Below are 26,499 nucleotides of genomic sequence, written 5' to 3' on the forward strand. Positions count from 1 at the left end.
TCCGTTGAAGCACCTGCTGTTTTTGTGCCTCATCTAGAATTTGTAGCGATGGGTGTGTCCGTAAGAATGGGATCGTATCACATTGTCCACGAAAAGAAGTCGACATCTTAGTTTGGCTGGAAGATGGTCTTTCTTCTGCAGATGTTACTCCCCCCCCACCGTGGGGGGCCTCGACCCACCGGCGGACAGACACCAATATTGGGATAGGGGGGCTGGCCGTCAGGGTCCACCGCGGCTCTGGCACAAACCCGGCTACACAGAGGTGGCACAGGCAGGAACAGACTGGCCGTGTCGGCTTCTCACTTTTTGGATTTTAGAAGGGCATGACATGCCTATATCTGTGTCTCCCCCTCCTTTTACTCCTCCACCTCTTTTCTTTTCACATGACTATATGTACTTGTCACTTTTCCATGTGTTAGTTGTGTCTTCTGAGCAGTTTGTCAGCTTTTGGACACCTTTGAAGGTGTTTTCTATGTGTTTCTATGTGTTTTTGTTTGCCTGCCATTGGTTTTAACGGTGTTCGAAGGTGTTCGACTAACAGTTCGACGAACAGTTCGGCGAACACACGGGTGTTCGACGAACCGAACCGAACTCGAACACTACGGGGGTGGCTCAACACTAGTCATAAGTAACCATATCCTGTGGATAAATACTTTCTTTGCAGCACCCAATAATATCTAGTATATATAGTTGATATGCAACAACAATTCCGAAAAAGTTGGGACACTGTGTAAAATGTAAAAATTACAAGAATGCAAATATTTGGAAATCTCTTATAGCCATATTTTATTCACAACAGAACAGAGATCACAGATCAGAAGGAGAATTTTAGACATTTTTCCATTTAATTTGGAAAAGATAACTAATTTAGAAATTAATGGCAGCAACACATCTTAAAAAACTGTTGGGACAAGGCCATGTTTACCATTGTGTAACCTCCCCTCTTTTTTTGCCGGACTTTTCATTTCACAATGTACCAAATATTTTCTTTTGTGTAAAAGTCTGAACCGCTGGTAGCAAGTTCATCACCCAAACTCTTCTTCTATGAAGCCATGCAGTTGTCATGGATGCAGTATGAGGTTTAGCATGATCTTGCCAAAATATGTAAGGTCTTCCTTGAAATAAATGTTCTCTGGATGGCACGTATGTTGTTCTAAAACCTCTTTATACCGCTCAGCACTGATAATGCCATTCATGATGAGTAAGCTTCCTGTGCTACAGGCACTTATGCCACTCCAAGACATCAGATGTGCAGGAACTGTGCACTGATAACAAGCTGGTTGGTCCCTCTTCTCTTGTGTCCACAGGACACAGTGTCTGTGATGTCAATTAATAATTCCAAATTTTGATTCACCCAGTGTCTCAACTTTTTGGAAATTGAATTATATGTTGACAACTGATACAGCATGGGTATTTATGAGTAACAATAACAGAATCAGAAGAGATCCATAAAAGATAGGCCCATAAGTAGAAATATTCATTGATAAATATAATACCAGCTGACCTATTTTGCCATTTTTGTGTTTACCTTATGATGCATTGTTAAATTGTTCCTATATTATTTATTTAGCACCATTGATTCCTATAGTCTTTTTGCTTTTTGCAAACATCATTTTTGTATTTGGTTCAATTCACAAACTCTGTGTTTGCATATTCCTGAGCCTCTTTTTTGTTTAAAAGATCATTAGTCTTTTTAATTCAGTATAAAAGTGAGTTGAAGATCCCATCCTAATATGTAGTAGTTGTAATAATAATAAATAATAATAATATTAGCAAATACCTCCAATTGCAAATGTAGTATAGTTCTTCTAATTTTCTATGTTACTTACCCCATGTGCAGGGCATTGCAGTAGCTTATGTATCCATGGTTACAACCACTCATATAGGGACAGTTAGTTAGCTGTTAGAGGTAATAACCATGGATACCTAAGTTACTGTAATGCCCTGCACATGGGGCATGCAACATAGTAAATCAGAAGAACTATACTACATTTCTAATTGGAGGTATTTGCTAATATTAAGCAATAATATTACATTGAGCAAATGACCTGTTCTTTTACTGTAATTGACAAATACATGAGAAAAAATGTTATTAGTCTATACTATGGCTCAAACTCTATTGTAATATGTATTTGATTGCAGTTGTATACAAGACATATAGGAGCATTTTTTAATATAAATCTATGGTAGACATACTATAAGAAAATAAATACCATATGCATTCTTTTGCAAATGATTTTCTATCCTTTTTATTAGACTTTTTTAACCTGTCTAAACATAAACACCATTTATAGAAATGTAAACTTATTCTTCTTAATATTGAAAAGAGGTTGTTCGTTTTTAGGGAAAATTGGCTTAGAATTAACATAATTTACTTGAAGCAAGTGATCGGCTGATGAAGTCACGTGTTATAGAGTGGAAGTCAATGATGCAGCCCTATAAACAAAAATGGGGAGACGTGGAGAAGTGGCACTGGGGAATCAGGGTCAGCTATGTAATGCTTAGTTTATTACTATAAAGCATTACTTACATATAGGACAAATTGGCCTAAGACCAAAAACCGTATATCAGAATTGATCTTTCAAGTATGTTAAGTGTTTTTTTTCTACTTTGGACAACCCCTTTTTAAATTAGCTGACCCTCTAATCTAATCTTCTAGAGATGCAGATTTTTAGTTTTTTTTTCTCTATAGTATTTCTATATCATCTGTGTAATACATGGATATGCTTGATTTTAAGGATTGGAATTGGCCCAAAACAATAAACCATTTAAATATGATTTCTTGGGTTTATGAACTATGAAAAAACACCACAATATAAAGCTAAGAAATTTATAATTGAATTGTTTAATTATAATGTTTTCAAGGAATCCCCTGGTGATGCCATTTCATTTTCTAGTACGAGTGACCTCAGTGATTGGATAGAATCCAATACAAGGTAAAAACAAAGTTTCTAATTGATAACCTATAATAAAACATCTTTAGTTTCGTTATCATTCCGTCTTCCTTATTTTTGATTTATTGTTCAATAAAATGTATTGGCTGTCACAATGAGCTTTATTAGATTTACACAACAATTACCATATTCAATGATTATTATCTATTATATTTTTTAACACACTAACATAATTTATTATAGGATTAGTTATTATAGGACATTCTGACCCTTGTAAACCTCACTTGAATATCTTTTCATTCTATTTTCCATTCTTCAACTTTGTTTGTTCTCATTCTAATAGTTGTTTTCTTCCATATCTTTTCAGTTTGCCTCCACTTCTGTGCTTTTCTTCTCCTCTTTCTTAGTATGTAAAGGGGTTTAGTAAGACTACGATGGTTTTTAAATAACTTTATATCCATTTCTAACATTAGGTATTTTTGTAACATACCTTACTAATAGATCAGCCATATTTCTTATGGGTCCCATGATGGTAAGACCCCACTTCTGACAACATGCCATATCAAGGTATATAATTTGTTAGCTACCCAGGCCTTCCTTCGATATATATTTTTTCATAAGTGACTCCACGTACATGGTCAGTCTGATATTCAAAGTGTATTCAACAGTGTGCATGTGTTGTGAGAAAGCATCCATATTAGTAATGGGTGAAACCATAAATGAGATCACCGGGGTTCATCAGCTGATGAACTCCTGTGAACTTTCTCATCGCAGCTCAGTGCTACACACTGCCTGTGTCAGTTTGTAGCTGGCTGCCAGGGACAGCAGCCACATCAACTGATGTGACTGGTCTACAAGTGATCCATATCGTCGTGGGACAGTATGGATAATGGTGGATAGGTGAGTATTATGGTGCTTTTTGAGTTTTGATTTTTCACAGGGAACAAGGGCTTCAGGGATTAGTTGTTAAGATGAGTATAACTGTGTTTTTATTTTTATTTCAATATTTATCTAATAATTTTAACTTTTTTTTTTACTTGGAGCACAAGCGCCGGCTGATGACTACTCTTATCAGCGGTGCCTGCTCTTGCTGTTATCAACGACGGCAGGTATAGGCTGAAGGGAGTAGTAGTCTCTCATCAGCCAATGCCTTTGACCAGCTTTTTTCCCGCCGGCCATAGTCACAGCTGCGGACTCATCTGACAGAGTGATCCCAAAGCGCTCTGGCCAGTACTAACAAACTTACTGCTGACCAGAGCCCTTGATGTTTCTCGCGCTGTCACATACATGACAGCGCAGGAAACACCCGATGTCCGGAATGCCGAACACAAACAGTAACACAGACTTCCTGGAGAAGTCTGTGTCCGGGGTCTGTGCCCGAACACTAGGTGTTCAGTACGGACCCTGAACTTTACTGTTCGGGTTCAACCATCTCTAATCCTTTTGAGAACATGTACAGTACAGACCAAAGTTTGGACACACCTTCTCATTTAAAGACATTTCTGCATTTTCATGATTATGAAAATTGTACATTCACACTGATGGCATCAACACTATGAATTAACACTTGTGGAATTATATACTTAACAAAAAAGTGTGAAACAACTGAAAATATGTCTTATATTCTAGGTTCTTCAAAGTAGCCACCTTTTGCTTTGATGACTGCTTTGCACACTCTTGGCATTCTCTTGATGAGCTTCAAGAGGTAGTAACCGGAAATGGTTTTCACTTCACAGGTGTGCCCTGTCAAGTTTAATAAGTGGGATTTCTTGCCTAATAAATGAGGTTGGGACTAGAGATGAGCGTTGTTCTACTCGAACTGTTCGCCAATCTCAAATTCGAGCTGTTTTGGGCGGTGTTCGAGCCGGTCGGCGAACACGAACAATTTGAGAAAAATTCGGCTGTTCGAGGTTATGTTCGATAACTGTTCGTGCACCAAAATCATAACTGGATTTTTTCTCAGTAATGATGAAAATTAATGTTAATACGCAGTTTGAGTGTACAGCGGGGCGGGGGGAGGGGGAGGGGATGGATCTCTGCAGGAACAATGAAGATCTCCATTTTTTTTTCTCTTTCCCGCATTTGCAGTAGGGAGGTGCAATCTGTCAGCCTATCAGCAGCGCACACACGGAGCGAAGTGCTTTTTTTCACACAAGCAAGGGCATGTGTGATTGGCAGTGTATGTCACATGTCCTTGCCCTATAAGACCAAGCCATTTTCCCCGTCGCCACCATTTTCTCACTGCTGCAGCTGCGTGTTAGACGGCACCGCTGTTGCTGTGTGCGCTATACCTTGTTAATTTCAAGCCAATTTTCGCACAAATATACAGATAGCTTGGGAGTAGGGAATAGTTGTGATTGCAGTCCTTTTAAGGACTAGGTTACAGCATTTCCTACGACTTTTATCAGGCAGGTCTGTGCTCTTAAATAGATAGATTGTGGGAGTAAAGACTAATTGTAATTGGAGTCCTTTTCAGGACTAGGTTACATCAGTTCCTATCAGTTTTTGCCAGGCAGGTCTGTGCCAGTGCTGTGCAAGTTTTTTTAACAGCATTTGGCTGAATCTAGCAAAGCTAATCCTTTTTGGCCTATTGCAGAGTGTGTTAGTCAGTGGAGTAGCCTATCTGTGTTGCAAGATATACCACCTGTGTATAGAATACCAATTTTTTTACTGCACCTAGTGAAGTAAAATCTTTTGGGCATAGCATCATTCTATTAGTCCATCTATACTGACCTCCATCAGGTTGCAAACTGAATATAATTTTTTTCTGCATCTAGCTCTGAAAAAATATTTGGGCTTCTAGCAATGTGTGGGACTTGGTCTATTAGTCCATCTATACTGACCTCCATCAGGTTGCAAATTAAAAATAATTTTTTTCTTCATTTAGCTCTGAAAAAATATTTGGGCTTCTAGCAGTGTGTGGGATTTGTTCTATTAGTCCTTCTATACTGACCTCCAGCAGGTTGCAAATTGAATATAATTTTTTTCTGCATCTAGCTCTCAAAAAATATTTGGGCTTTTAGCGGTGTGTGGGACTTGGTCTATTAGTCCATCTATACTGACCTCCATCAGGTTGCAAATTAAAAATAATTTTTTTCTGCATCTAGCTCTGAAAAAATATTTGGGCTTCTAGCAGTGTGTGGGACTTGGTCTATTAGTCCATCTATACTGACCTCCATCAGGTTGCAAATTAAAAATATTTTTTTTCTTCATTTAGCTCAGAAAAAATATTTGGGCTTCTAGCAGTGTGTGGGACTTGTTCTATTAGTCCTTCTATACTGACGTCCAGCAGGTTGCAAATTGAATATAATTTTTTTCTGCATCTAGCTCTGAAAAAATATTTGGGCTTCTAGCGGTGTGTGGGACTTGGTCTATTAGTCCATCTATACTGACCTCCATCAGGTTGCAAATTAAAAATAATTTTTTTCTGCATCTAGCTCTGAAAAAATATTTGGGCTTCTAGCAGTGTGTGGGACTTGGTCTATTAGTCCATCTATACTGACCTCCATCAGGTTGCAAATTAAAAATAATTTTTTTCTGCATCTAGCTCTGAAAAAATATTTGGGCTTCTAGCAGTGTGTGGGACTTGGCCTATTAGTCTATCTATACTGACCTCCATCAGGTTGCAAATTAAAAATAATTTTTTTCTTCATTTAGCTCTGAAAAAATATTTGGGCTTCTAGCAGTGTGTGGGACTTGTTCTATTAGTCCTTCTATACTGACCTCCAGCAGGTTGCAAATTGAATATAATATTTTTCTGCATCTAGCTCTGAAAAAATATTTGGGCTTCTAGCGGTGTGTGGGACTTGGTCTATTAGTCCATCTATACTGACCTCCATCAGGTTGCAAATTAAAAATAATTTTTTTCTGCATCTAGCTCTGAAAAAATATTTGGGCTTCTAGCGGTGTGTGGGACTTGGTCTATTAGTCCATCTATACTGACCTCCATCAGGTTGCAAATTAAAAATAATTTTTTTCTGCATCTAACCCAGCCAATAGTTTTGGCCTAATACCACAGTTTGGCCACTCAGCTCTGCTCGGTTACCATCCATTGTTTTTTTGTGCAAACAACTCCAGAGTTGTGAATTAGTTAACCACCAAAATGAGTGGAAAAAGGCCTGCTGCTGGTGGAAAGGGGAATAGGCGTGTTGGGAAGGGGAAAAAAGGTTGTGTCCGTAGGGTAGGTGCAGAAGAAAGACCATCTTCCAGCCAAACTAAAATGTCTACTTCTTTTAGCGGACAATGTGATAAGATCCCTTTCTTACGGCCACGCCAATCGCTACAAATTCCAGATGAGGCACAAAAACAGCAGGTGCTTCAATGGATATCAAGTGCTCCTTTAAGTGGGCTCTCCTCCACATCAACTTCAACATCACAAATACTCCAGTCCTCAAAGGTGTCACCCAAATCGCACTTGCTTCCTCACAGCTCCCAAATCTCCAGCTGCCCGTCTGAGTATGAGGTAGAACAGATGGTTGAGTCTGCAGAGCTGTTTACTCATACTATAGCCTGGGAATCAGAGGTCGACTCCAGCGCTTCTGTGAATCCAGACGAGGAAATGATCTGCACTGATGCCCAGAATCTTTATGAGTCGGATCCAGGACCAGACGCAGAAGGTTCTGACCATAATGTAGACCCTCATTCCCAAACTGTAACTCCTGTTGGTGGAGACAATGAGGAAGACGATGATAAGACTCAAATACCTGATTGGAGCGACAACTTTAGTTTTTTGTCAGGGCAGGAACAGGTTGGCTCTGAGGACGACGGGTGTGATAACGCACAGGGTGATGATGATGAGGTCGGAGATTCCACTTACTGTCAACCCACAGTCAGCCAAGAGATGAGGTCAGCAGAGGAGGTGGAGGAAGATGCTAGTGACGACGAGGTCAGGTTGCGCCTTCCTGGACAGAGACGTAGTACTGGAAGCACGTCAACAACTGCATCCTCAAACACAACTCTGCCTCTCACCACAAGTCGTGGTGGCTCTTCAGGTCGCATGGGTGCTAAGCCTTGCATAGCCTGGGCATTTTTTCAGATCGATAAAGATGACCCAACTCGTGTTATCTGTAACATTTGTCAGCAAAAGCTAAGTAGAGGCCAAAAAATACATAGTTTGAGTACTTCATGCATGAACCGGCACATGGACATGAAGCATAAGTTGCAGTGGGAAGCTCAGTGTGCTACAATGCGGTCTAGCCGGCCGGGCCAACCACCGTCTGCCATATCTTGTGCATCCGCGGCCTCTTCATCCTCTGTGACTGGGGGGACAGCAGTCACACCTGTTTTGGGGCGCAGACCTGTCACCTCTTTACCCGCAACAGCCAGCGTGATTGGCAGGTCATCATTTTCTTTGGAGGTGGTAACACCAGCTGGTCTTGAGCGCTGTCCGACATCGATAGCACCACCTTTGGATCAAGGCAACCTAACATGTCCGCCTGCATCTTCCTCACAGACCGGCAGTTTGCCGGGGACACCCTTATCAACCCCGTCTAAGCACAATAGCCAGCCCTCGGTCCCTCAGATGTGGACAAGTAAAAGACCATTTCCTCCTAGCCATGAGAAAGCTAAGAGGTTGAATTTCACCATCTGCAAGCTCTTGGCTACAGAAATGCTGCCTTTCCGCCTGGTGGACACAGAGGATTTTCGAGACCTTATGTCCGTCGCAGTGCCCCAGTACCAGATGCCCAGTCGGCACTACTTCTCAAAGAAAGGTGTGCCTGCGCTCCACCAGCATGTCGCACACAACATCACCGCTTCTTTGAGAAACTCTGTGTGTGACAGGGTGCATTTCACCACAGACACTTGGACGAGTAGGCATGGACAGGGGCGTTACATGTCGCTGACTGGGCACTGGGTAACTATGGTGACAGCAGGACAAGGGGCTGCTGTCCAAGTCTTGCCGTCCCCACGAGTTGTGCGTCAATCCTCTTTATGTCATTTTTCCTCCACTGCTTCTGCCTCCTCAACCTCCTCTCGGTCTTCCACCTGCACCCAAAGCCTGTCTGGTCATGCCACAAGCTTTCTAACTGCGCAGAAGGGATCCTGCACACCTCCTTACTATGCTGGCAGTAGGGCTCAACGTCATCAGGCGGTTTTTACATTGAAATGTCTGGGAAATGTGAGTCACACAGCTGAGGAGTTGTGGTCAGCTCTGGAGAACCAATTTCATGAATGGTTGTCTCCACTGGACCTGAAACCAGGGAAGGCCGTGTGCGACAATGCTGCAAACCTGGGTGCGGCCCTTCGCCGGGGCAATGTCACACACGTGCCTTGTATGGCTCACGTGTTGAACCTGGTTGTCCAGCAATTTTTAGCCCACTATCCCAGACTAGATGGCCTTCTGCAGAGGGCACGGTCGCTGTGTGCTCACTTCCGCCGTTCGCATCCCGCAGCTCAGCGACTTACATCTCTACAGAAGTCGTTGGGCCTGCCACTTCACCGGCTAAAATGCGATGTGCCTACCCGGTGGAATTCAACTCTGCACATGTTGCAGCGACTGTGGCAGCACCGACAAGCCCTGGTGCAATACGTTCTGACGTATAGCCTGGGCCAACGAGATTCAGAGGTGGGGCAAATCACGCTGGAGGAGTGGTCTCAGATCAGGGACCTATGCACCCTTCTGCACAGTTTTGAAATGGCGACGAAGATGTTTAGTGCTGACGATGCCATTATCAGCATGACTATTCCGGTGATTTACATGCTGGAGCACATGTTAAACAGAATTCGGAGTCAGGTGGTGGCACAAGAGGAGGTGGAGGAAGTAGAGGAGGAGGAGTTGTATGCGGAAGGGCTAACATCTGCAAGGTCCAGACGGTCGGCAGCACCAGGGCGGCAGGCATGTGAGGGTGGGGGAGATGATTTTACCAGGGCGCATGGTAGCAGCCAAACTAGTGAGGAAGGTGCAGGAGCCCAGGAAGAAGTGGAGGACGAACTGATGGAAGACTCATCAGATGAGGGAGACCTTGATCACATTTCTGTTGTGCGAGGTTGGGGGGAGAGGACAGAGGAAGGAAGCATGATTGTTACCTCGCCACCAACACAACAGGGACTTGGTGCTCCTGGATGCGCAACACACATGAGTGCCTTCTTGCTGCACTACCTGCAACATGACCCTCGAATTGTGAGAATTAGAAATAATCCTGACTACTGGGTTGCCACACTGTTAGATCCCCGGTACAAAAGTAAATTTGCAGAAATTATTCCTGCCATAGAAAGGGATGCACGCATGCAGGAGTATCAGCAGAGACTGTTGCAGAATCTTACATGTGCTTTTCCACAAAATACCAGTGGTGCACGTAGTGAATCTCACAGTTCCAACTTGCCAACCGTGGGACCGTCAAGTGTTCAGCACTCAAACCGTAACAGAACCACAGTATCTGCTGGTAACATCAATGTTGCAGAATCATTTCACCACTTTTTTAGCCCATCCTTTGCAAGGCCACAGGAGACAAGAAGTCTGACACATAGTCAACGCCTAGAGACGATGATACAGGAGTATCTCCAAGTAAACATTGAAGCCACGACTGTGTCACTGGACCCTTGCTCTTTTTGGGCTTCCAATCTGGATAAATGGCCGGAGCTAGCCACTTACGCCTTGGAGATCTTGTCATGCCCCGCAGCCAGCGTTCTGTCTGAACGTGTGTTCAGCGCTGCTGGTGGTGTGCTGACAGATAAGCGCACGCGGCTCTCCACTGATAATGTAGACAGACTCACGTTCATAAAGATGAACAAATCATGGATCCGAAACGACTTTTCTACCCCTGTGTCATCCTGGGGAGAGTAAAAGCTTGATGATTGGTTAAAATCACCCTACCAACCGTTTTAAGCTTTCAAATTACTAATCATGTTTATCTGTATCTTGACTGGAAAATAATTTGGGCTTTGTAGCAGTGTGCAGCACTGATCCTATTAGGCCATCTATAATAAGCTTCACCAGATTTAAAATTAAAAATAATTTTTAGCTGCATCTAGCCCGGAAAATAATTTTGGGGCTCCGAGATGCGCAAGACACATAAGTGCCTTCTTGCTGCACTACCTGCAGCATGACCCTCATATTGTCAGAATTCGAAGTAATCATGACTACTGGGTTGCCACACTCTTAGATCCCCCAAACTTTTCGATCAACCTTTTCATTTTAATAAAGACCAAAAAAATGGTCATTTTTGAAATTATAAGCATTAGCAGGTTGTTAGAAACTGAAATCAAACAGTTTTCAACTCAAAACTTTATTCTAGGTGATGTTACATTTTCACATAGGACCCCTTGTTCGAAAGGAGCTTCTGAACTCTCTCGTCCATTGAATTTGTCAGGTTTTGGATGGTTTCTGCTTCAATTGTTTTGCATGAGGACAGAATACCCTCCCAGAGCTGTTGCTTAGATGTGAACTGCCTCCCGCCATCATAGACACTCCTTTAAATGATGCTCCAAAGGTTCTGAATGGGGTAGAGGTCAGGGGAGCATGGGGGTCACACCATAAGTTTGTCCCCTTTTATGCCCATATCAGCCAGAGATGCAGATGTTTTATGTGCAGCATGAGATGGTGCATTATCATGCAGAAAAATGATCTTGCTGTGAAATACACGGTTCTTCTTCTTGAACCATGGCAGGAAGTGCTGTTTGAGAAAATCCACATACATTATGGAGTTCATCTTTAGCGCCTTCAGGGATCCTAAAGGGGCCGACAATCTCTCTCCCCATGATTCCAGCCCAAAACATTACTCCACCTCCTCCTTGTTGGCGCTGTAGCCGTGTTTGCGTGGGGTGTCCATCAACCAGCCATCCTCCACTCCATTCATCTGGACCATCGAGCGCTGCACGGCACTCATCCGTGAACAAAACAGTTTTGAAATCAGTCTTCATGTAATGTTTGGCCCACTGGAGCCGTTTCTGCTTGTGTGAAGTGGATAGAGGAGGTCGACAGGATGGCGTATGCACAGCTGCAAACCTCTGAAGGACCCTGCATCTTGTTGTTCGGGGGACGTTGGAGGCACAAGCAGCTTCAAAAACTTGTCTGCTGCTATGACAAGGCTTTTTTGCCGCTGCTCTTTCAACCTGATGTAATTGCCTGTAGGAAAGAGTCCTCAATTTGCCCTTATCAGCACGCACATGTGTGTACTGTGAATCAGCTACATACTTCTTGATTGCCAAGACACTTCATCCTGATCATCGCACAATGTTGATTGTAGTCATGCCTTGACCTAAACACTCCACAATTTGTTGCTTCTCAGCAGCCGACACATCCTTTTTCTTTCCCATTTTGGCAGAAAATGTAGGCTGCTTAATAATGTGAGAGAGCCTTCTTAAGTAGTCTTGCCTTTCATTGGACACACCTGCCAAACTAATTAGCACAGGTGTCTGCAATTGCTTACAGTGATATAAAGAGCCCTGACACACATCACCATCAATGAGTTTAACTGACAAACAAACAAATTCTTCCCTTATCACTCCTAAACACTTTTTGCATAATAATTTGGAACGCGGTGTACATGTGCTTTTCCACAAAACACCAGTGGTTCACGTAGTGAATCTTACAGTTCTAACTTGCCAACCGTGGTCTGTATGGAATTGTTCAATAAAGGGCCCAAAATTAAGATAACATAGATGGGAGAGGTCTCTATGAATAGGAATTCCTAAGTATTTTATACCCTGTGAGGGCCAGGCAAAGGGAAAGTTGGACTGGATGGAATCCTATATGGATTTAGGGAGGGAGACATCGAGGGCCTCAGACTTCGCTGCATTGATTTTAAAATTTTACCATGTAACAAAGTGATCTATTTCAGCCATAACAGCAGGGATGGATATATGTGATTGAGTGATATATACTAGGACATCATCAGCAAATAGAGAGCACTTGTACTCGGTGCCTCCCACCTCAATCCACCTAATATTGGGGTTATGGCGAATTGATGAGAGCAGGTGCTCCGTCACTAGGATGTATAAGAGAGGGGACAGAGGACATCCCTGCCTTGTCCCATTGGTGATTGTGAAAGGTGATGAAAATGTTCTGACGCACCCCCTGGGCCTTGGGACACCCGGAGCCGGACCCTTTTTGGTGGATGCTGGTGGTTGTAGTCTTCGTGGCGGCGATCCGGTTCCGTGGCTCAGGGCGGTCAAACCAGTGGCGGAACTATTTATGTGGTTTTGATGTTTAAATGTCCGACTACGCCACCCGTGGATTGCGGTCAGAGTGAACCGCCGCTACAGGGCAGACCGCTAAGGCTGGTGTTGTGGGTGCAGCAGAGCGTAGCATAACTCCCCACGGGAGGAGTATAGCCTCAGGGCAGTGTATGCGGAGGATGGGGGTGATGGTGCAGGGCAGCAGCAGTAACGACACGGAGTCAGTGATGCAGTTCAGGGCCTTTACTCACAGTTCTTATTATCCAGACCACGTCTGCAGGTAACGGCTGCCCACGTCGTACTGTGCTCACCAGGTGAGGGGCTCAGACAACTCCCAGATAACTTTGGAGCGCTTCACAGGACCCCCTTTGTGTGTCTTTTGTCTGGCCTTTCTTACCAACACTTCTGTCCGGCTGCCTCGGGCCTCCTCTTGGTAAACTTGGCGCCAGTTTCCCTGACCCTATGTGGTGCCTTCCTAGCGGGTGGAGCAAGGGGCTGCGCCACATAAAATGTCAGAGCCTCCGGTTTCTAGCTGAGGGTCGTTTCCTGCCTCCACTAGTTCGGGGACCGGTCTCCCCCTTTGGCCTGACCCCTCCACGCAGGTGGATTCGGGCGTGCGGTGGCGACTCGCCCGTCCGCACCCCTGGGATCCCTTCATTCCTCGTTCCTGGAGCCTTCTCCGCTCCTCTTCCTTCCTTCTCCCTCTTGCAGGCCTGGGCCTCTGTTACTAGGCCCGCCTCCGGAGCAGAGCTCATGCAGAGCCCCTGCTCCCTGCCACTTCTGCTCAGACTTCTCTGCACTGAACTAATATGGTGGCCACCTTTTATACTCCCTTCTCAATGCACCCAGGAACTGCTTCCTCCCTGCTCCTGCACTGCAGGGTTCCCCTTCCTCAGTGTTCCCTCCCCCCACTCCAGCCAGGGACAGGGACTGTCGTGCCCATCTCAGGGGCATATTGGTCGCCCTGCCCCACGGCAATGTGGTGTAATGCATGCAGGTGTCGGGTCCTGATCCACACTCCATCCTTATCTGAGAGTGAGATATCACACCTCTGGGTGAGGTGCAATACGTCTGTAGCAACCGAGCCCTCGGTGCTACAGTTCCATTTATCTTCAGCCTAGGTGACGTATTGTGATACAGGGCCGTGATTTTGGCTATAAAAGGGTCCCCTAGACCCCTACCCCAAGCTTTTTAAGAGAATCATATATGGCGTGCCAGGAGACTCTATGGAATGCTTTCTCAGCATCCAACGAGAGTATCTACTTACAAATTTTTAACTGCATCTAGCCCAGGAAATACTTTGTGCCTAGTAGCAGTGTCTGCTAGTCAGCGGATTATCCCGGCTGTTAAGCAAGCTACACCACCTGTAGTTTGGACACTTAATTTTTTCAAAGGAAATGCTTCGGGACCACGGGATACTTAGTGAAGAGCATCAGGAGGCACCCCAAGGCATAGGGGCTGGGACTGGCACTAGGATGCCTTGCGGTGGACAGCCAAGCTCGATCCTTATAAAAGCTTTTTAACTGCAGCAGCTTTAGTGGACGCTACTGGAGCTGGAATTACGCGGCTGCTGGCATGAGACTTGCCCTCCAATAGATCCTTGTAAATGGATTTAAAGTGTATTCATTCAAATTAGAGGGACAATTTAAATTAAAAAGCTTAGAGCTGCCTCCACCACAGGGGGGCTCTCTCGACCCACCAGCGGACAGGCACCAGTATTGGGAGAGGGGGGCTGGCCGTCAGGGTTCACCGCGGCTCTGGCACAAACCCGGCGACACGGAGGTGGCACGGGCAGGAGCGGACTGGCCGTCTCGGCTTCTCACTTTTTGGATTTTAGAAGGGCATGACATGCCTATATCTGTGTCTCCCCCTCCTTTTACTCCTCCACCTCTTTTCTTTTCGCATGACTATATGTACTTGTCACTTTTCCATGTGTTAGTTGTGTCTTCTGAGCAGTTTGTCAGCTTTTGGACACCTTTGAAGGTGTTTTCTATATGTTTCTATGTGTCTTTGTTTGCCTGCCATTGGTTTTAACGGTGTTCGAAGGTGTTCGACGAACAGTTCGACGAACAGTTCGGCGAACACACGGGTGTTCGACGAACCGAACCGAACTCGAACACTACGGGGGTGGCTCAACACTAGTTGGGACCATCAGTTGTGTTGTGCAGAAGTCTGGTGGGTACACAGCTGATAGTCCTACTGAATAGACAGTCAGAATTTTTTATTATGGCAAGAAAAAAAGCAGCTAAGTAAAGAAAAACGAGTGGCCATCATTACTTTAAGAAATGAAGGTCAGTCAGTCCGAAAAATTGGGAAAACTTTGAAAGTGTCCCCAAGTGCAGTTGCAAAAACCATCAAGCGCTACAAAGAAACTGGCTCACATGAGGACCGCCCCAGGAAAGGAAGACCAGGAGTCACCTCTGCTTCTGAGGATAAGTTTATCCGAGTCACCAGCCTCAGAAATCGCAGGTTAACAGCAGCTTAGATTAGAATCCAGGTCAATGCCACACAGAGTTCTAGCAGCAGACACATCTCTACAACAACTGTTAAGAGGAGACTTTGTGCAGAAGCCTTCATGGTAAAATAGCTGCTAGGAAACCACTGCTAAGGACAGGCCACAAGCAGAAGAGACTTGTTTGGGTTGAAGAACACAAGGAATGGACATTAGACCAGTGGAAATCTGTGCTTTGGTCTGATGAGTCCAAATTTGAGATCTTGGGTTCCAACCACCGTGTCTTTGTGCGACGCAGAAAAGGTGAACGGATGGACTCTACATGCCTGCTTCCCACTGTGAAGCATGGAGGAGGAGGTGTGATGGTGTTGGGGTGCTTTGCTGGTGACACTGTTGGGAATTTATTCAAAATTGAAGGCATACTGAACCAGCATGGCTACAACAGCATCTTGCAGCGGCATGCTATTGCATCCGGTTTGCGTTTAGTTGGACCATCATTTATTTTTCAACAGGCCAATGACCCCAAACACATCTCCAGGCTGTGTAAGGGCTATTTGACCAAGAAGGAGAGTGATGGGGTGCTACGCCAGATGACCTGGTCTCCACAGTCACCAGACCTGAACTCAATCGAGATGGTTTGGGGTGAGCTGGACCGCAGAGTGAAGGCAAAAGGGCCAACAAGTGCTAAGCATGTCTGGGAACTCCTTCAAGATTGTTGGAAGACCATTTCTGGTGACTACCTCCTGAAGCTCATCAAGAGAATTCCTTGAGTGTGCAAAGCAGTCATCAAAGCAAAAGGTGGCTACTTTGAAGAACCTAGAATATAAGACACATTTTCAGTTGTTTCACACTTTTTTGTTAAGTATATAATTCCACATGCGTTAATTCATAGTTTTGATGCCTTCAGTGTGAATGTACAATTTTCATAGTCATGAAAATACAGAAAAATCTTTAAATGAGAAGGTGTGTCCAAACTTTTGGTCTGTACTGTACGTTGAGGAAAATCTATAGATTGTGTACGTGATGAATGGCACATGACCTGGCATGGCACTGGGGAAGGGACCTACTGCCATAAAGCATGATATGATTTATAAGTTATATTAAAAAAGAACATTGTATTAAAATAAAAAGTAAACTTAAATACTCAATGCTTCAATACCTAGAGCAGGGGAACTCCTATAAATAACTATCTTCTTTAACTTCTGTCTCTCTCTCTTGTTTTCCTTTCTTTATCCACTTACTCCTTCATTTTCTCTTGTTCCTCATGGTTACCTTCTTTCATGGTTTTCTTGCATATGGTAATACTATTTCTCTCACCTATAATCTATAAAATTTGAGCTGGAAAACAAGTTCTAATATTGACCTCAAGGTTTACTAGCTTTCAGTTTTTCGTGAGTTGATGTTGGGTTAGAATGCTTTAAATTGTTAGATCCCATGAATGAATGGATGTATCCACTAATATTTTATGAGTTACATTATGGTAAGAAAAATTGGATCATTTTGAATTTTTTTTTATACAGCAATCAACATATTTCGGGGAGAAATTCAGACTTATCACTGCATGAAAGCTCAGAGGAGTCAATATATTCAACATTGGAGGAAAGCAATATTCGATTGAGTTTAAAAAAATATTCCAATGAGGACATAAAAAGACATTCATTCCAGAATGCTACATTACAAAATGATGGCATCAATCATCAAAAAAAAGAATCAGAAACTCAAAATCAGAATTCATCATCCCAAGAAGAGTTCTCAATCACACCATATGCATGCTTCTATGAGCCATATGCTACTTTGAATAAAGCCGACTGGTTAGAAAAACTTTCCCCTCACAGGTAAGCTTCATTTTTCTTATATTTTAAGTTATGGAGCATTATAAATATGCTGGTAATATTAATAAAGACAGGGATGTCACTAAATAAATGCAGAGACAGTAGATACATATGAGCCCTGGTGACCGAGGATGCTCTTCTACAGCATAAGACAACACAAGTATTTAAATAAAATATCATGGGTGGGGTTTGGACTGTTATACATTTTTCATTTAGGCACTCTTAGCAAGTCAAAAGTGAAATCAACTGTAAATCATGCAAGCTGTTTCTTCTGAACCGTTACAAATTGGTGCCAACATTCTTGGCATCACTGAATATTAAGAATGCCATGTAAAATATCACCTGAAATAAAGTGTTTATTGAAAGTCTTAAACTATAAATGAAATCATATGTTTGACACAGAAAAGGACAAAACACAAGAAAAAAAAACTTGTCATGAAAATAGAATATAAAATTGAAGACAATTCTAGGACGCAATTAACCCCTTAACGACATATGTTGTCTCCCTGACTTTGATGAGGGTTCGGCTTGTGAGGCTGCATCTTTGCCGGCATATCAGCCATCAGCTATCATTGTTTACCTGTCAAACTTGTAAAAAGCCACTGTCCATCTGTGACAAAGGCATTAACAGTGCAATGGCAGAAGTTCTCGCTGTTCTAATCGCACTTTAGTGCGCACATGACGAGATTGCGTGGCGTCAATGGGTAGCCATGACGGCCAGTAGTCTGCTAATGACCCTTGTGCCTGTCATGATGGTATTCCATGATCGTGATTTTTGCTATATACAGCAATACTATAGTATTGCTGTATATAATGCAAGCGATCAGACAATCGCAGATTTAAGTTATCTAAGGTGACTAACAAATATTGTGAAAGGTAAAAAATAGTTTTAAATATGAAAAAAATAAAAAATCTGAAAGTTCCAATCATCACCCTTACCCACATTAAAGATTAAGAAATAAAAATACACATATTTGGTATCGTTGCATTTATAAAAGTCTAATCTATCAAAATCTAAAATAAATTAATCTGATCAGTAAACAGCGTAATGAGAAAAAAATCAAAAAGCCAGAATTGCATTTTTTCGGCTGTTGCAACAACATCTGGGATGTGTAGTATAAGGCGATCAAAATATTGTATCTAACAGAAAATCATATCAATAAACATATTGGCTCCGGCAGTCACACAGCTCAATGTCCCTAAAATTCAACACGTTACGGCTCTTGGAAAATTACATCACAAGTACCGTATTTTTCGGACTATAAGACGTACTTTTTTCCCCCAAATTTGGGGGGGGGATGGGGGTGCGTCTTATGGTCCGAATGTAGTCCAAATATAGTTTTTATAGAGCTTACTGTGTGGTGTGGGGTGGAGGCAGCAGCAGTGGCGTGGTCGCACTGAAGGGAGCATGGTCGTAAGGCAGGAAGATCGCAAGGCTCACATAGCAAAATCAGCGGCGCAGCCATTAATTCACTATTGCCGTGTTAGACTGGAGAAAGTGGGCGGTCTCTTAAGGAATTAAAGATACCCTTTGTCCAATTTAAAACAATGGACAAAATCAGACTAAACTGTGATTAATTTAGTTCATCAATCTCCACTTTGTTAGCACTCACATTACTTTTTATTAGCATCTAAATTGTGGCTTTAATACTTGCTAAGGACAATTTTATTCCTTGCTCCTTGTTAGTGATAAGCGAGCACAAAAATGCTCGGGTGCTTGCTACTCGGGTTGAGCAAATTGTAATGCTCGGGCGCTCGACACGAGCAACGAGCCCAATGTAATGTAAGTCAATGGGAAACTCAAGCATTTTTCTGGCAGCCCCCCCTCCTAGAGGTCTGCAGGGGGCCTAAAAATTGACCAAATCGATGGGAACAGTTCTGAAATGGCATGGGAACATCATGGGGAAGACCCCTGGAAGCATGTCTGACTCCCAGGTCACTGCTGTGAACAATGTTGTCTGAGCATTACGCCACTTTTACTGACTGACAATAAAACGTGCAAAAACAAACCCAAAATGGATTTTCTTGGATAAAATGTTAATGAACATCCTTTCCATGGTAATGACTTGTATATAATGCAAAATAAATGACCAAAAACAAAAATGCTCCTCCATACCTTGGGCTATGTTCACATGTAGAGTTTTTGATGCGTTTTTGCACTTTTGCATTGCTTTAAACAGTGAAAAATACATTCACCAGTAAATGTAATTTTAACATTTTACTACCTTATGTGGCCATGTGGTGTGTCAGACATGATCAGACACATCCAGAATGAATACTCATTTCCATTTACCATCTAGCACCTGTCCCTATTTTAAAAGCAGCTAACAGCGTTATCATTAGGGAATAGATTTTTTTTTATTTCTGCACGGAGAATAATACAATAATCCTTGACTAGATGCCTGTAAGGCACTATCCAAACTGCTATGGGTCATAACTCATAAGTACATGTATATCAGATAAGAGAGGTAATATAGTACAACAGAAAATAGAATTTACCTGACTCCGAAGAGGTTTTTTTGGTACATTGCACCACCAAATTGTGAAGGAACACAAGCAACCCTGTCTGCTTTCATCAATCCTGCTTCATTTAATAAGGAGGGACTGTAAAAGTCACAAAGCCTATTTTTACAATGCCATCAGGCATCTCTTACTATTGTTAGAGGACCATCAGCTGGCTATGCTTTGTTGTTCCCATTATTAAGGAGTGGGTCTCCTATATTGTTATTGCGCATGCAGTGATTGCAAGGGCTGTCAAAAATTTGGACGCACTCCAATACCCCTTTGAAGAGACATAGAGGAGGGCCTCATTAAAAAAATTGTTCCCATTATTAAGCAGTGGGTATCCTATAATGGTAATGCCTATGCTGTGACTGGAAGGGCTGCCAAAAAAACTACAATACCCCTTTGAAAAGATGTAGAGGAGGTGCTCATTAAAAAAAATTGTTACAATGGCTAAGGAAAAATATTTACATGAACATACTATATAACATACAGATTGTTAGAGGTAGGCCTCTAAAAAAATTTCCTGCAGGCATCATAAAAAAATTATGTGGGTGTTGCATCATGGTCACCCTGGTGATATGGGGGTTGAGGATGAGGAGAAGGAGAAAGACGAGGACAACAGGAAGTAGACAAAATCAGGAAGCATATACCCATGTCTGGTGTGAAGAGGTGCATGGGAATAGACCTCCCCCAAAAAAACCCCACTGGATTTGACTTTAAGTTCCGCTGCTATCATCTGGTGGTGTTGAGAAGTATAGTCCAATCCAGTCCTTGTTAATTTTTATAAGAGTCAGCCTGTCAGCATTTTCTGTTGACAGGCGGATGCGCCTATGTGTTATAATGCCCCTGGCGACACTAAAAACCTGCTCTGACAAAACGCTAGCTGCAAGGCAGGCCAGGACCTCCAATGTGTAGAGAGCCAGTTCATGCCACGTGTCCACCTTGGATACCCAATAGTTATAAGGCACAGAGGAATCACAGAGGATGTTGTTACGGTCAGCAAGGTACTCCTTCAGCATCTTCCAAAACTTTTCCCTCCTTGTGAGAGTACCCTGCGCATCAGGGCCTGGGAGCTATTAGGGTCTGAGAAAACTGTCCCAAACGTTTCACAGTGTTCCCCTGCCTCTGCTGCATCATATTTGTGTCTCCCTTGCCTGTAGTCCTTGGTTGTCCAATGAACTGTGACCTCTGTCGCCAGCGTTGTCAGATGAGATTTTTTGTAATAATTCTTGAACCAGGGCCTTCTGGTACTGCAACATTTTATTGAATGTCTCTGCCACAGGAAGGAGAGATAGAAAGTTCTCCTTGTAGCATGGGTCTAGAAGTATAACCAACCACTAATTACTGTTGGCCAAAATGTGTGCAACGCGAGGTTCATGGGAAAGGCAGCAGAACATAAACTCAGCCATGTGTGCCAGACTGCCAACAGCCAAGACTTCCCTGTCCTGACCAAGAAGATGACTGTCCATGGTCTCCTCCTCCTCATCCTCGTCCTGGTCCTCCTCCTTGTTCTCCCTCTCCTCAGGCCATCCATGCTGAACAGACGGTATCACTGTTGTGTGGGTAGTAATGTTTGTAGTGCAAGAAAACAGCTCTTGTTCTTCCTCTTCCTCCTCCTCCTCATTATGACCCAATCTGTGTTGAGATGGTATGAGGCTGGGCTGTCTGGCATCACCCTGTATGGTTCCTTGCACCATCTCATCATGCTCTGCCTGCAATGCCTCTTCTTTAATTGTGAGAAGCAAGCTTTTCAGTAGACAGAGAAGTAGGATGGTAACGCTAATTATGGCATTGCTCACCATCTTGGTGGAGTCCTCAAAGTTTGGGAGGATGGCACAGATGTCAGACATCCATGCTCACTCATCAGCTCTTATTTGAGGTGGCTGACCTGAATACCGACGGGTGTGTTGAAGCTGGTACTCAACAACTGCCCTCTGCTGCTCACAAATCCTTCCCAAAATCTGCAAGGTTGAGTTGCAACATGTGGTGACATCGCACACCAGTTGGTGAGCTTGAAGCTGCAAACACTGCTGAAGCATGGTGAGAGCGGCGAAAGCTGTAGGCGGCTTTCGGAAATGGGCACACACACAGCGTACTTTCACAAGCAGATCAGGGTAGGTTTTGAAAAACCACTAGGTTGAGCACTTGGGCCAGTATTGGTACATGTGCAAGTTTCTCTAGCTTCAGAGCCGCAACGAGGCTCCAGCCATTGTCACACATGACCATGCCTGGCTGTAGGTTCAGCTGTGACAGCCACAGATCTACCTGATCTGTTAGAGCTGTCAAAAACTCTGCAGTGGTGTGCGGTGGGTCCCCTAAGCATATTAGCTTCAGCAGTGCCTGTTGCCGCTTGGCTGAGGCAGTGCTGCAGTGCTTCCAGCTTCCAACTGATGAAGTCATTTTGGAGATGGAGGCTGAAGAGGAGGAGGAGGTGCAGGAGCTGTAGAATGTAGGGGCAACCCAGACTGACCCAGGGCCATCAATCCTTGGCGTCGGGAGGACGTTTTTCATCCCAGGGTCTGTATTTTGCACGCTCTAATAAATTTGATGATTATTACCACAGCAATATCTGATCACTTCTCATGACCATGGTTTTAGGTAGTGACCTTATAGATATGTTATTGGTCAGCGACCAATTGTGAATAGGTTGAACAACACACAACTGGCAGACTTTAACTGGAGTGTATCATTTGGCACGCTCTAAAAAATGTCACGATTATTACGGCAGTAATATCGGATCACGTCTGATGATGGACAATTTTCTCTGCTTCCACAATACAGCAATGCAAATAAAATTTAAATCTGGCTTTATGCTGCTAACAAGCAAATGGAGAAGTAAAAATGGTGTACTATATTTCTTTTCAAGCAAATAATCAGGATTAAGAGCAAAAAAAATTAGCCCTGATATCTAGGGCTATGGATATCTGTAACAGCAGCAGTCAGAACGTGCAATGGACCCTATTCTGCTCTGTACACTCTCCACAAACTCTGCCTGCCTAACTCTGGCTATCACCAGGAATAATATATGCAGCTGGATTAGTCCTTAGAAGGACTGTTAGTTCAGATGCTGTGGAAAACCTAATACCTCACTAATAAACTGCCAATTCTCTCCCTAGTTCAGCAGTACCTCTCCCTATTCTGCCTGTATGAAGGGTAGACTGTGCCGAGCATAGGGTCATCGGGTCTGTTATAGACTCCACTACACTATGCGGCCATCCAATCACTGTAATGCCACAACCAACATGACTGCGGCATTACAGTGAGTGGCAGGCAATCCATGTTTATTCACAGTCTAAACAGCGCAAAGCATGCGGGGCAGGGACTCAAGCTCCCACCCGAGCATCCCGGAAGTACTCGCTGAGCAACAAGCATCTTGTCAGATGCTCAGGTGAGTACCGAGCAGTAGCAAGGATGTTCACTCATTATAACTCCTTCTTAGAAATACTAAAAACAAAATATGTGGTCTAACTAGACCGGAAATGCTATTATCACCAAGCTCAAGCAGTCTACGAGGGACAAGATGTTGGCATCATTGCCGCTAAAGTTGAAATTTTATTCAGAAGTTTACTACTCATGGAATAGTAAAGAACCTTCCATGAAGTGGAAGAGAAAAATTGGTGAGAGAAGTGGAAGTTGGTTTTCATTTGGGCACTCTGGAAAAGTCAAATAAACTACATTCAATGCACAAAGAAATTTAGACTGAGCTGAAGACATCTGGAGTGATTGTTTCAACCTGTACCTTATGCTGCACAGTGAAAAAAATGGTTTTATGGGCAAAGGTTGAGAACAACCACACTGCTTTAAAAATGCTTAAAAAAGAACAATGTAGCTTTGCCAAAAATACCAGAGACAAAATGTAAACCTTCTAGGTAAATGATCTTTGAACTGATGAAAACTAGAGCTCTCCCAATGCAGACCAGCATTATGATTATAGATGAAATGAAGTCAATGAAGAAAAGTGAACACTATCTATAGTGAAACATGGTGGAGGATTCATAATGCCTTAGGCTTCCTTTGAAGGCTTTAGGAGGGGAGGGCTGAAATATTGCCAAAGCTTGAACAAATCAGGTAATTTAGGAAGATTATCACCAAAAGCACACATCTAAAAGTACACTAGAATGGATTAAAAAGAAAAATAGCCTGTTTAAATTGGTCAGTTATGAGTCCAGAATTCAATCCAATTAAAATGGAGACATCAGAAATCTACTATTGGAAAAAGGAACTCTATAAACATTCAAGAGCTTAAGAGAATTTCATTGGAAGTCACCACTGGCAGCCAAGTGCAAGAAGCTTGTAGATGGCTACAAAAATGTTTGGAGGCTATCATTGCTACTATACATTGTGCAACGCGTTTTTAGGAAGGGTGCCCTTAGTCCCGCCCATATCCTATATCCTATAGTGCCATACTATGGGACTATGTTTCTTTTTTATTTCCTTTTTTACGTGCCTGTATGTTTGGTGACAGGTCATTTGTTTTCTTGTATGTGTTTAGGCATGCTATTAATATTAGTATTGTAATGATGCACAGTTGGTACATGTCCACTTATTTATGAAATTAACTCTTTTCTAATGATCAATCAAGGGTGCCAATAAGATTGCTAACAACTGTATCAATTCTTATAGAAAAGGGAGTAAAGGAAAAGTCTGGCTGCTCTCATTAGGTATGCGTGAATCCAGTAACCATTGACCACCAGTGATATATGCATAAGGAAAAAAGGATCCGCATCACAAAAGAACATAAAATGAAATTTAAATCTTTATTCCATCCAGTTTAAAAATTAGGACATCCATGGCATAGGGTTAAAAACATGTTCATTCTTATGCGTTTCTGGCCGAAGCCCTTAGTGGTAGAGTATGATGACTACGACTAAGGGCTTCGGCCAGAAACGCGTCAGAATGAACATGTTTTTAATCCTATACAATGGATGTCAGAATTTTTAATCTAGATGGAATAAAGATTTGAATTTCATTTTATTTTGTGATATGGATCCTTTTTTCCTTATGCATATATCAAATCATTTCCTAGCTATATGAGTTGAAAATAGATGTGCATTGTCATATTCCTCCATGGCAGGAATGAGAGCACCCATTAGATATTGTATAATAGATCAAGTACTTTACAAATGGGGAATACATATTATAAGTCTAATGAGTTGAGCTTTTTGTCTTTAGTCTTTACTATGTGGAATAGGTCAAATATTATATATACCAATATCTTTAGAGCACTTTAGGGAAACTTGAAGTTCCATTTTTTTCTGCCAACAAAATAAGAACAGCAATGACTCAATGCATGTAGTAGAATAAATGCTGAGCTATCTAAAATGTATATTATAAAACAGCCTTTTCAAAGTCAATTATATGAGTAATTATTCAGGCTGATTGACTTGATAGATCTCTAGAAATAATGGAAAAATGTGCATGCTTAAAGCCAAGAGGGACTGAACCAGCGTTATGAGTGTTCCAAGCTAAGAAATGACATATCGCTGTGATGTGCATATAAAAAATGAAATTCCAGCAGCAGGGAGAAATCCTTCTAAAAAGTTCAGTTTTTTTTTTCTTATGTACATGAAAAATCCAGCACCCATATCACTGTCCTACGTGTTAGATAACTATATCTAATGTCTGCATGTAACATCATTTTAAGATCAATAAAGGTCTGAGATATAGGACCCCCACTGATCCTAAGACCAAAGAAACCTCAGCACTGATTTTGTTCTTTCCTGTACTATGTCATCCAGCAAGCAGGGCCACCCATAGTGCAGGTGACCTGCACCAGAGTCAGGTGCTATTTACAGCGAAGCCAGGTCTTCTTATCTGTGCCGCCAGGTGGCTGGGAGCTGGATATCCAGACAATAAACCCGACTAATCATGAACTTTATAATACACTGTCCATAGCTTTTGCAATTTTAACCTCATCTTGTCCAAGTTTAAATACGTAGTTGGCTACATCACAGCAGTGTGAAAGGACGCTATCACCTAAAACAGCGGTAACTCCCTGGTAAAATATTCCTAAATGTGTACTCTATATCCCTTACAGTCTATAATATAACCAGTGATGTGTCCTTCTGTCCGAAGCCACTAAAGACTGCGCATGCGCAACTCGCCTGAGCAGTCTGGCTCCAGAAAGAAGAACGCATCCAGCCATTACAGGTAAAAGGAGTATATGGTGCTGGAGATCGTGGTATGTGTAGGCACTGAACGCATACTGCGATCTCCGGCGCCAATAAGTACATACCTGATCCGGAGGAGCCTTGCTGCGGCACCTCTGTTTTGGTGACATTTTCCACATTTTCCACATGTACCGGAGGCAGATAAACACACAGACCAATTCAAATGAATGGGTCTGTGAACGCCAGTGTGTTTCCAAGGACCGTGTGTCCGTGGGCAAAACACGTTCACATATCTATTTTTTTGCACTGCAATGGCTGCAAACCGTCCCACACTGATGACACACGGATGACATCCATGTGTCATCAGTGTGACAAGTACTGGCGCCTTGGAATCAGTGTACAGTTAGCGCTGTTCCCAAGCGCTGGATGCTGAACGCTGCCCTCATCATTGTCTCCTGCTTGTGCTGCGACGAGCGCGAGCAAGGGACAATGATGAGAGTAGTATTCTGCTTCCACTGTGTCCTGGTCTAAAATTAAGAATAAAATAAAAAAATCCTTATACTCAATTGTCCGAAAAAGTCCCGCTGTAA

The 26,499-nt window shown here is 42.9% G+C and overlaps 1 protein-coding gene across 4 annotated transcripts in view; it reads left to right on the forward strand.

Annotated features, from left to right (window-relative positions):
- ARAP2 (ArfGAP with RhoGAP domain, ankyrin repeat and PH domain 2) overlaps window positions 1–26,499 on the forward strand; it is a 593,408-nt gene that overhangs the window by 51,584 nt on the left and 515,325 nt on the right. For 3 of the 4 annotated variants that reach the window (XM_073646268.1, XM_073646261.1, XM_073646254.1), the window contains exons 5-6: window positions 2,866–2,936; window positions 16,983–17,297. In XM_073646268.1, coding sequence (XP_073502369.1) covers window positions 2,866–2,936; window positions 16,983–17,297 — 386 coding nt within the window. The remainder of the gene's footprint in view (window positions 1–2,865; window positions 2,937–16,982; window positions 17,298–26,499) is intronic. The other variant, XM_073646276.1, reaches the window with a different exon arrangement.

This window comes from Phyllobates terribilis, unplaced genomic scaffold, assembly GCF_046119375.1.
Source record: "Phyllobates terribilis strain yellow unplaced genomic scaffold, ASM4611937v1 Scaffold_1__5_contigs__length_1240528914, whole genome shotgun sequence".
Classification (NCBI taxonomy): Eukaryota; Metazoa; Chordata; class Amphibia; order Anura; family Dendrobatidae; genus Phyllobates; species Phyllobates terribilis.